At 42.1% G+C, this 12627-nt stretch overlaps 1 protein-coding gene across 1 annotated transcript; it reads right to left on the bottom strand.

Moving 5' to 3' along the window:
- Window positions 1-7377: 7377 nt before the first annotated feature.
- Window positions 7378-12217, bottom strand: SYPL1 (synaptophysin like 1). Its single transcript, XM_013943601.2, has 5 exons — window positions 12149-12217; window positions 10864-10982; window positions 9428-9632; window positions 8378-8566; window positions 7378-7509 (listed from the first exon to the last, which is right to left on the bottom strand). The coding sequence occupies exons 1-5, from the start codon at window positions 12215-12217 to the stop codon at window positions 7378-7380; spliced, it is 714 nt and encodes a 237-aa protein (XP_013799055.1).
- Window positions 12218-12627: the final 410 nt, after the last annotated feature.

Below are 12627 nucleotides of genomic sequence, written 5' to 3'. Positions count from 1 at the left end.
ATAGATAAGAAAAAAATGCAGCTGGTAGCACTAACATTAATCCATAAACTGAGAGAAGATATAGAGTATTCTGTGAACAAATAGAGAGTTGCTCATACATTAGCAGGATGTAATATCAAGTACCAACCACCCATTCCTGGTGGAGCACAGCTAGCTGTGGCTCTCCTGGCAGCAACAGCAATGAATCAGGTTCCTTGGATGGGGGATGAATTATGAGAACTAGCTGCCCAAATGCATGCCCGCTATTCACAATGCACGCTGATACGGCAGAATGAAGTGGAACCCACCTGGAATCAACTAGTAAAATAGTATGAAATATTACTGAGTATTATGGAGTGAGTCCAGGAAAAAAGAGAGAAAAGGGAAAAAGTTCCTGTGTGGGCAAAGCAGGACCAGTGACTTACAGTAACTAAGGACATGGGTAGCAGAAGAGACTAGAAAGTGGCTGAGGTAGAGGAATAAGGGGAAGGGGAAAGGGAAGAGGTGCAGGAAATAGTAGCAATAGTTAGTAAATCAGAAGAAATGGACCAAACCCATATAAGGGCATGGAGAGTGTTAAAAGATTTAGGAGAAGATATGACAAAATGGGATGGAAAGAAAACAAAGGATGTGCTAGTGTGATAGGACAGCTGACAGGAGGAGCAGTAGCTGCAGTGCTGCTTTATCCTTCGGCTCCACCACACCCTCCCCCATCCCAGCTGGTGAAAAATCAACAATACAGGGATCTGCTTTGGGCCTAGGATAGGTGCCTCTGTACTAAATACATCGGGGTCCTAGGGAGCAATCCCAGTTCTTAGCACAAAGCAGAGAAAAGGCATGTATTGTCCTCCTGGACACAGGAGCATCAATCAGCGTGTCTACAGATTTTCTTAAGAAAAGAATATAAGAAAAATCAGTTAGGGTTAGCACCAAATTCTCTGGGACCCAGAGCGCTTGGCCTGAAACGGAGAGTAAAGCATTTGATTGTGTCTGCAAGGGTGCAAATCTTAAGCATAGAATGACCCAGCTGTAACTAGTGCCTTCCTGAATCAAGATGAAGAACAAAATATCTAGACAAGAAGAGTGCTCCTGAGTGCAGGCAAGTCCCTGTAAGTTGCATATCAGCTGAAAAATATAAAGAAGCCTTCTAAGAACAGAAGTCAGAAATTTTGATTTCTTATTCCCTTCTCTAAACATGGAGTATCTGTAGGATGGCAGTGGAATTAAAGGCACCCCTGGATTCACTTGGTACGCCAGAAGAGAAGGGCACTCCGCATTTGAATATGGTTTAAAACATGAGCCTGAATATCTGTTGCTAGCTTATCTGGATTTAGTTTTAATCTTGAGAGAAACCGCACGTCCATTTGCCAGTATTTAAGAGTGGGGATGCAATCCTGTCATGTAGCTTTCCCAAAAATCATTTCATTATTCAGGTTAATATTTAATGATAACCGAGTAGCAAAAACTGGCCTCTGATTTTGTGACAACTTTGCTTTAGATCATACAACAAATCTGCTAGGAATGAATACATCCTAAATATTGCCACAAGAAACAGACTAGATGATCCAGAATATCTCACATGCAGTTATGACTTGCTTGAATGTCAGTCATTTGTGGAAGCATTGGGGATTATCTTAAGACAACTTCCAAGGATACCCTAGATACCCTACCAGCTTCTCAAGAGTTTGCAGCAGGGCAGGTAGCCAGACCAGTGTGGTGCAGCACAGCATGACCAAGTTCCCAAGCTTTATGCTCTACTCAGTTCTAGGGGCAAGGGAAAAAATCAAAAGGTTGTAGCTACCCAGTGTCCTTGAGCAGGTGATGAAACCACAGTCTTACAGCTGTTCATGTCAAGAAGGCACTCATCCTCTTTCTTGTCTTCAGCAAAAGCCACACATCTATATCTTCCACTGCTAGCAGTAGGAGGAGTGCAAGCAGACAGAGCTCTTACGATTTCATCGCACACCACAAAATACCACTCAGCTCTAGATAAATATGAGCTACTAATACTGCCAGCCTGCCAGCTTGCATTTCAGCAGCCTGGCTCTGGTTTGTGTTTGAGAAGGGGCTAGGTTTGCTAGTTGCAGTGATAGTGGCTGTAGGGATGCAGATCCAATAACTCCATTCAGCACTTTTTGCACTGGCTACCAGAGATCTGACAGTGCCAAGTCTCACTTGGACTTCAGCTCCTGGGGCTTTTCTTGCAGTGTGGTGGTAAAGTTCTTTGCCAGCAGTTCACAGACACCACGCTAGCTCTGCATTACATCAAGCCCCAGGGACTCTTCTGGGAATTAACACATGCAATAAGTACATTTCTCAGCCAGGCCCAACTCTCAGATCACTGGTCATGGCATTCTAAACAAGTGATTCAGATCCTTAAACATTACCAAGTGCTGATGAGATTCTACTCTGCAAAGGGGTTCCCTACTGGTATCCCATACTGACCACTCAGCTTTTTTCCTTCTTTGCCACCATCCAGTTGATGGTCCAGTCTTTCATCCTGCCATAGGTTTCAGAGCGCAGTCCCCCTCTCTAACATCACCCTGTGCATCATTCCTCATTTCCCTTGCTGAAGCTGCATAATTATAGTTCCTTACTAGGAAGACTCATGCAGGAAAGTTGGAGAGGGGTGAAGAATGAGAGGATTTTTATGAGCTTGCTCCACTGATGGCTGCAAGAGAGACTGTTGCCAGCTGAGGATGCCTTACCAGTAGAGATCTGGCAGATTTCCAGGCCCTTTGTTCCCTCAGTGGTCAAGCACACTGCATCTTCTTTTAACCATGGTGATTCTTGTGCAGTCAAGATAAATGATAAAACAGTCAGCAGAGAGTCTTTTTTTTCCTTCCCCCATGAGCAAGAAGGACACTGAGCATCTCGGTACTGCCAGCATGAATGTGATGTCAATTCAAAGGCAAAGATTTCCCAGTGCTTTGTGGGTGTCCAGTGTAAACGAGAGCGGCTACTTGCTCCTGCAGCATGATGCTTTCCATTTCATCTCAGCTGCAGGACTCTAGCAGACATCTAAGCCGGCAGCATTCTGCATCAGTCCCTCCCCCTTGCGAAAGGAAACAAGTCTTATCCTAGTGAATCAGAAAGGGACACATGGCTATTTTTCCTTTTTAAAATCTTGCTCGCTGAGGACTACATGTCACATTCACCTTAGCCTGCAGAGCCAGGATGCTATTAATATTCAGCTGTGTGGAACTTTCCACATACTGCAGCCAACTTGAATTTCTTCAAAACATAGATCTCTATCTGTTAATTGTTGTATCCTTCCTCTGACTAGCAACAATTAAACATCATCCATTGCTTTAGAAAAATGTGCATTTTACAATGGTTGCACCTTAGTTTGAGAGCAAGATGTAAGCAAATACCACCAGGCCTTATGCTAATTGGTAATAGGGTGTTCTTGATAAGGTCGGTCTGTTAGCTGAAGTCTGAAGCTGCCTTTTTTCCCTAGCCCATACATTTATGGTAGGATTGTATGCATTTCAGAAACAATCTCTGTATTTTGCCAGCTGTAGCCCTGTCTGCCACATTTTCTTTCCTTGCCTTCTGAATGGAAATGCTCTAGGAATGGCGCAGGCTTATTTTATCCATCAAAAAAATGCATGAGAAATTCCCATTCTCAGCAGGACTGAAACTGTCTCTTTACAAAAGCATTATAGAATGAGTGCATGTTAAGTTTATTTAAGTTTTTGTTGAAAGAAGCTATTGCAGTATGCTAAGCCTTTCAGTTTACTTTCACTTGTGGCTAGTCCTAAAACATCAGTGACGCTTATATTGATCTAATCTATTCCTGCTTTCATGTGTGCAAAGGGGCACACAATTACCATTTTATAACTGCAAGCCATCCCAATGACTAACAGGGCTACCTGTGATAATAAAGTCAGTGTGTTGTAGAACTGGAGCTTCAGTTGGTAAATATGCATATACTAGATATACAGGAACATAGCTGTGTTAAAAACACTATAGGTTAATAAAAATGCTTTATGTCCATCATGCACAACCTTCAATTTCAAAGAATTACAGGGCTGAAGAGTTTAATTTATAATTAGCAGGATTTTTTCTTAGGCAGTAAGAAAATTCATAGAGATTTTAGATTTGGGATGAAGTATGTATTTTAAAAAAGTATGCACGATGATACAAACAGAAAGCCTCTGGCTTAAAGACAAAAACCAGGGGGCAAACAACCACACATTCAGTATTAGAAAAGAGAATATTATAGAGAAGGGATTTCTACAAGGTCATATGGTTCAACCCCTTGCTTAAAGCATGATAAAGTTTGATCAGGTGACAAAGATTCATTTGCTACAGGCCTAGTTTTAAAAGTTAACCTAATAGAATTACCAAAAGGCCAAAATATTGGTCTTTATGATAACCTTGTGCAAATGCTGGTATCTTGGATCACCAAGATCAAAGAGCATATACTATTTTATCTCGGGTGCCTATCATTCCATTAGGAAAATAACATTTGAGAAGGTTGAGTAGTTTTGACCCCCTTCCCTCACCCCCCCCCCCAAAAGAACTGAGAGCCCTATATGCAATTACAGAGTAATCAAACTTTTTTCTATCTGTCTTTTCTCAACTATATACAGTGGTACAGATATAAAAATTACAAAACAAGTCATTAGTGACAACTACCAGTCCAGGGCAGTGTTAGATAATAAATAAATGCTGTTCAAGAATGGATGAAGATTTAAATGTTTAAAGCTAGTACTTGGAACATGGAATTCATGCAATTGATGAGGTGACAAAGGACCTCACAAGAGTCATAGCTGGCAGGAGGTCTTGAGAGTCAGCAGAACAGCTAATGTAAGAACACTTCAAAATAATGCCTTCTTAATAATCAAGTATCTGCCTCAGTACTTGAGATCTTGATAAAAGCTTCAGTCTCTACATTAGCCAACACCAAAGCACTTTAATTGCCATATACACTGCCTTTCCAGAAGATTCATGCTATATCTGTAGTTCACTGCAATTCTGCTGAGTATGGCCACAGCAGTGGAGATTAAAGAAGAAAAAGATCAGGCTCATCTTTTTATCATGAAAATCCCCAGTAAGACTTCAAAACCCAATTCAGATGGCTGAAGCAACAGAAAACAAACCCAGCTAAAAATAGTTTCCTGATGGTTTAAGACAAAAGTGCCAACAGCATGGGGCTACTGGCAGAATGCACACATCCTGGCCAATTTACATCCAAAACCCACCCAAGTGAGGTTGCAGAGATTGCTGGGTCAATCAGTGCGTTAACAGCAATCACCAAGAGCTTGAAGACCACTGAGGGTGAAGCTAAGACAGACTTTATATTCTAAATGGCTGATGAGAGAGCCAAAGCCTTATGCTTTTGACTACAGTTTCTGCAGAACAGTTTGCACTGGACTTGGTCCTAAACACCAGCCCTGGAGACACGGCAGCCAAGGGCCTTCAGCTAACATCAGGGTTGCAGAAACAAGGCAGACTCTCCAAAACAGGAGAGGCCATTGTTACTATCTAAGAAAAACTTAAGTGATTTGTTCAGCATCTCACCTCTGAAAACAGGGCATTTGCAATGAAAGTGGTGGTGTCCTCCCAAAATCTTATGTTCCAGTCTGTCCTTTAAGAATTGCTTCTTGCCCAAATGAAGGGGTAGTAGGCAGCTTCTCTCTCAGCACTACCCGAAGCAGGATGCAGTGGAAAGGTCCTGAGAATTATGATTTTGAACCCCATGCTTTTGATGCAAGAGTAACAATCGAGTATTACTTTGGTCCTACCTTCCCTTAAAAGAGGCCTTTGTAAGGTGGGATAACACCGATATTAAGTTACCATCAAGAAAATGCAAGCCAGTTTTCTCATGGCCGCAACATAGCTAGTAGTTGCTAACCAGGAAAGGGTAAAGCTCATCTGCTTTCAAGTCTCATATCCTGGAACTGGAAGGAAACAGAAGGCAGTATTCATGCACCCTTCTCTAAAAAGATGCCATTTCTCACCTCTTCTGAAAGGAGGTTCAAATGAAAGTTTGGACAATTTTAAGCAGTAAAAGCCCTCCCCACTGTGGGCTATCAGAAGGAAGCACTAGGCAGTATTGAGCAGCTGTAGTCTGCAAGAGTGATAGATGGCCCTCTCTACAAAAAACCCAAGGCATCAGTGTAAAAATCCTTCTGCTGCACACATAGCTTCTGGGACATAACTCATTCAGCTAGCGAGGTCAGCCATAGCTAAAGCTATAAAGCCAACAAATTTGCTTCTGTTACAGCAATCAGTACTTAAGGCACATTCTTTCAGCAACAGTCATTTTATTATGCTCTTTGGACTGGAAGCTCACTATCAGAAAGTCAGTATCTGGCACACTGAACAATTAGGATGCATTATATGCACACTACTGTGCCTATTTTTAAATCACAGACAGTTTAAGAATCTGAAACTGACTGAACAGCAGCTTGTTTATTAGATTTGTCAAAACAAACATTCTTTCTGGACAATTCACATTAAGTTGGATATCTTAGTAGAGACCCACATGAGAAGAACCAAGTATTGCTCCCAATAAATATTAACAAGCTGAACAGCATCAATTAAGACTTAGTCCTGTTCAGACATCTCCAGTTATGTCCCTTCATATACAACCATTGTCCATGCACCTCAGAGGAATTTACAGAAACCCAAACGTTAGCACTTAGAGTATATTAGCTTTGGTTTCTACAGTATTTGAAAGTATTGTCCCAAATTCACACAGTCATTTATTGCACACATATACACTCTCTCATCTTTATTAAATCATGAGCTTATAGTTAAGCTGTAAGCTGTTTTCTTGTTTGGGGATTGTCCCAAGCCATTAACTAGTAACAATACATTAAACATGGAAATAATGCCCTTCCAGACTTGTCAGTAGATTTTTGCTACAGCAATATGAATGAGAGTTCTACAAACATATGATAGCTGCAACCCTGACAGAGCTACAAGTTTTACTCAGGCGGCTTTCAGAAGGTATCAGTCATAGGAAGAAGCCAAACAACTGCATTTTCATTGGAATTTCACATGTCCTAGTTGCGTTTACATATCAGTTTTCAATCGAGGCTTGTCAGAACTAAGTAAGCTGGAATAACAACCCAATGCAGTTGCTCTCCTAACCCATCCCTCCTATGACACTAACCTAAGAACCCTCTTGAAGGTGTCAGCATATAGATAATCTAAACATTTTGCTCTTCAAGAACTGTAATAAAAAGCTGCACAACTTTGAAAGGCTTAATATCTTGCAAGATAATAAATGCTTCAATTGGGATAGCCAAGATCTTATGTCAAACCATAATACAAAGAAGTTTGTCCAAAACGTTATCAATTATTACTGAAATAAATCATAATGGATCCAAGCCGTTGGCAGTGTGATGCAGAAGTGGAAGCACTTCAGAGTGTCACCTTGTTCTATATTCCTCTTGGAGTTGGATATATTCCTGAACTTTGAGAAGTTTTGTTTGGTTGGTTGTGCAAGTTGGTGTCCTTGTATACAAACCAAACATTTCCTCCCCACAGAACCATATTAAGCAAACCAAACACCTGCAGGTTAAGGAAAAAAAGTAGTGAGAAGTTTGAAGACTACTTCAAAACAAGCCAGAAGCAGCAGCTGTCTTTGGCATCCCTTTGGTTTTGGTACAAGACACTTAGAATATTCTAAAGCATGTTACAAACTATTTTAGCAGACTTCTTTGGAAGTCAGATAATCAACTTATTCTGTCCTTTGCATGGAATTAGAAAAATTCAGTCACCTAGTCAGCTCTTCATATGCACATCCAGACCACATGACTGATCACTACTGGGCTGATGAGCAACAGTAAGTTTTGAGAAGTATGATTTACTGGGAGGATCATACAATAAGCCTCATTTGTCCTGCTCTGGAGAAGAGAGTTCTTTCTATGAACGTAAGCAGCCTATACCAATCATGGCATTATAAGGAAGCTCTGTTTAAGGTGTGGAAAATTCTCACAACTGATAAAAAGCCAAGTTTGACACCAACAGGCAGAAAAGGGAATATAGTTTTTCCTCCTTACTTGCACCACTCAATAAGCCACTTCAGTGGATTTATCCAGTAACATATTACACAGAACTCTTGACTCCAGACAGAAGTGATATGGAAACTTCAGCATGTCTGTAAATACCATCTCTAACAGCTCTAGAAACAGATACTAGAAGTTTTTTTTCCTTCAAGGAAATGAACATTCTCTTAAAAAAAAAATATATGTATATATATATATATTTTTTAGTTTTGGTCAATGATCTGCCACAGTAATACTGTGCCTGAATGGCTAGTAACCCATAAAGCAATCAATAAGAAGCAACGCGTGACCAATAATGAACAGGAATCTCAGTTGCCATAGACTATTTTACACCATATGGGTACAGTAGATGCATCATAAGACATACATACCACTGACACATTCAGAGTTCCCATGCTGGTTACAGAAACAAAAAGACAAGTTGTTCCTGGGGCTTTACAAGATTCAGCTTCCAAAATAATGCTTGCACCAGTGGATGTTTTGATGTCAGTAAGTGCCTTTGCCCAAGCAGAAGTACTGACCAGCCACAGAAAGGCTGTTATGACAGTGATAGCCAAGTCCTACAGAATAGAAGTATTTGTTATTAGGTTAAAAAAATCTGCATGAATGCACACAAGAGGCAGAGACAGTACCAATTACATGATCAAAATAACCACATCAGTGCTAATAAGCACAAGCACATTTTAGACACTGACATTATTGTAATTACAACCCAAGTTATAATCTGTGTTGATAATCAACTACAGAAGATTGTCTGCCTTTTGTATCTATCAAGCATAAGGAATCTTATTCTTGAGAAGAAATTCCATTGTAAATCAGATATCTAACACTTATGGTAGAAACTTTAAGTCAAAGTTTGGCAAAGCAGGGATAGCAGGGGAGGAAGAACGCAGAGGATTTAAAACTGGTTGGCTGGTATGCTCAAATTTGGTATCAAAGGTCCCTAGGTCTGTTTCTCAGCATGCTCAAGAATGTCTCACTCTTGGGCATGCTGGTCAGGGCTTTGGTATTTAAGATGACTAAGATTCACAAGACAGTTATTTCCCTTTGCTCATTGCATCTGCACAGCAGGTGCTCTACACAGGGGGCATTCCCAGAGCCTAACAGATGAGGCTCCCCATATGGAATTGTGGTATATTCAAATGCATGATACAAGAAGTTGTAGAGAGGACACTGTTCACCCAGGAAGGTAGAACCTCATTCCACTCTTTGCTTCAAGAACTGCCTAAGATAAGATGCTATGGATGTTCAAGAACTTAAGATCCCCTTTTCTACTCAAGGGCCATAGCCACTAGTCTCAAAGACTTGTGCTCGTGTTCCTTCTAGCATTTCATGAGTTAGTTCAGATACTCATATTAACAGTATTTCTCATCTCTGTGGTTTTAAAAGGCAAGTCATTAACATATTTTAGTATTACTTACAGTCAGTGGAAACTTGCTGTTGCACTGATACACATGCTTATATCCAATATATATCACAAGGGCAGCAGTGCAGTAGAGGAATACCAACACTGCAAGCGTAACAAAGAACTGTGTAGAAGAGGCGAAGTTGCCCACAAGATAGAAGTCAGTCCAGGTACCACCACAGCGTTTTGGATCTGGTGCACTAAACACAACAGTATTCAACCTGGAAAGATTATATTCCTCATGCAGTTAGAGTTTGCTACACAGTGGAAGCTTCAAATAGTCATGCTTTTGAGAACAGTGTTTCAGCATTCTGGTTGTGTGAAGTTACTCTATAAAACTATATTTGAATCACACAGTAGTCATATAATACTAAGTGTGTGAAGATCTCTGAAGATTGTTGTGCCTCCTACATCAAAATATGTAACAGCAACTTCAAGAGAGATCTTGATCTTATGTCTAGAATAACTGAAGAAAGAAACCCCGATTTGGAAACAGACCTAATTATACTATTAAGTTCAGTCAGAGACTGGCAGTTAAACAAGCAGATTAGGGCTTATAAGGCAGAGTTGCATCATTAATTATAAGCAAATGCAAGCACTGAACCTCCAAGTACAGTAAGTTCAACCCAATCCTGCTGGTCACTGAGCAGGCAGCACAGAAGTACTTCAGATTCCCACTCTCCTCTCAAAGTGCTGCTACAATGCTTAACTTCATGTCCAGGTTCTGTACTTCCGTAGCAGCCTTTACTAGTTGGCATTTGAATCCATTTCTGTTGTTACAGCTATGCTTACTGAAAGCTTATTGAATGCAAAGCCTGAGCTTGTTTCAACTGTGCAGCTGCTAGATTAAAGAGGCAGCCTTCCTCTTAGTGCTCAGGGAAGAAAACATGGGTCCATTTTACATCTCTAGACCTTTCTACCTGCAAGAGCACTACAAAGGCAGAAGATTATTTGGTTACTGTGTACCCAGCACCCTTGCAAACATCATAGTGGAATAATCTGAAAAAGCAAGTTTTTCCATTCAGCCTTTAAACAAAGCTATCATACCAATGGCTCATACATAATCTTATCTGGGCCACCAATGCAACTACAGTTTGATGAATAAAGCAGCTGTTAAGATTTTAATTATATTATTAAACAATCACTTTCTGTAGCATTCATGCAATGCTAGAACATAGCTTAAGGTATATTGCTGCTTTTTATCACTATATCTTATTGTCATACCTACCAACTTCTTTCTACAGGGCACTGACAACCACAATGTTTTGAAAAAGTACAACAAAATATTTACATTTTTGACTGCTGTGGGGCAAGCCAAAGGTTTCACTCCCCCCACCCCCGAGATGTGCATCTAAAAGTAAGTATCCATAAGAGATAGATGGAAAGAAGTGAACCCAAGGCAGGGCAGGGGGGAGAATGTATATGAGCAACAACTGAAAAGTTAATACTCACCTGAATGGATAAGCAAAAGCAGCTGTAACTGTTTTGTTTACTACTCCCTTACAGGAAACTAAAAGGGTAGTTTCACCTCGAAAGCCTCCACATGTGGCAAAAGCAAAGATGGAAGAAATCTACAGGAATTTATACAGGAACATATTAGGACAATAACAGCCCCTAACCTTCAGTTTTCTCCAGTTTCTATAGATTTGTATTTCTTCAGGTTAATAGCCAGCCCATTTAAGTCTTATTTCATACCCCAAAACATCTGGAAGAAGGAAAAAACCTGCCATGCTACATACAAACAATTTTAATAATCATTTAAGAGGCTGTATTCCAACAGTTTATTCATAATCATTCACTCAAAACTGTCAAAGAACAAAAACAACCCACAGAACCTGGATGTTTATCTCATCTTTGACTAGAGCTACTGCTCTCATTTCTAGGGGAAGCAGCTGGATTTTAAATACACCAGCAGAGCTCAGAGGAAATAAACCCAACTTTTTAGCTCAAGTAACTAGTGAAGGCAAGGAGTAAGTGAAGGACTACATTAGTAGTAGGAAGGCATTAAGTGACATGAGGGGGAAGAGCACAGTGAACTTTCATAACTCAAAACACAGGCAGCACAACTAGCAAAAGCCAATTAGAAAGTTTTTTAGTTTACATTTTTCCTAGTTCTACAGTGAAAGCATCTTTTGCATTTTGAATGCTAACATCAAAAGCCAGCACTGTACTTCTTGCAGTTAATAAGCAACACCTTTTTAGAAGGAGCATCAGACGTCCACAAGTCTGCATTAAAGCAGCTACATGTGCTCCAAGTATCACACATCAGATTACTGCAGACCCACTGCTTGTGCTTCCAGGAAGTCAGGTTTGTTACACAGCTCTCTTGGCAGCACCTAGTTTCCCTTTCTTCACTAGCAACCCCCCCAAATTCCCTATGATGCAAACACACACCACCACTCAGCAGCACCAGCCGCTGCAGCAAGGCCGGTGATAATACACACGTTATGTATACTTGCAGAGCTGTTCCCTCCCCGCAGAGGGCCTAGCTGAGGAGCAGCCTTGTGCCTGACAGCAGCCATCACTGGCACACAACAGGGACAGCGCAGCCTGTTAGCAGGCTCCTCTTTGGGCCCAGCCTGCTACAACACATCAGCAGAGCCAGGCAGGACCCTGCTGCAGGCCCCCAGGGAGCAGGGCACCCCAAAGGGCCACACTCGGGCCCCAGAGAGGGACAGGGCAGGGGGAGACACAGCCACACAGGAGGCTGCCAGCCTCTCCCAGGGCCCCCACTCACCCACTCGAGGACCTTGATGAAGCCCAGGGGCTCCAGGATCAGCCCAAAGTCCACCCGGAGGCCAAGCATCCTGGGAGATGACAGAGACCACAAACAACAACAAACCCACCCAGTCCCACAGGCCCTGCTGAGGCGCCCTATAAGGGACACCCCACCCTGCCCCGCCCATTGCCTCACTCAGGGCAGAGTGGCAGCACCTGGCCCCGCCCATTGCCTCACTCAGGGCAGAGTGGCAGCACCTGGCCCCGCCCATTGCCTCACTCAGGGCAGAGTGGCAGCACCTGGCCCCGCCCATTGCCTCACTCTGGGGCAGAGTGGCAGCACCTGGCCCCGCCCATTGCCTCACTCTGGGGCAGAGTGGCAGCACCTGGCCCCGCCCATTGCCTCACTCGGGGCAGAGTGGCAGCACCTGGCCCCGCCCATTGCCTCACTCGGGGCAGAGTGGCAGCACCTGGCCCCGCCCATTGCCTCACTCTGGG

This window comes from Apteryx mantelli, chromosome 1, assembly GCF_036417845.1.
Source record: "Apteryx mantelli isolate bAptMan1 chromosome 1, bAptMan1.hap1, whole genome shotgun sequence".
NCBI classification, from domain to species: Eukaryota; Metazoa; Chordata; class Aves; order Apterygiformes; family Apterygidae; genus Apteryx; species Apteryx mantelli.
The sequence above is the reverse complement of the archived record's forward strand: the minus strand, read 5'-3'. Positions and strand labels throughout refer to the sequence as shown.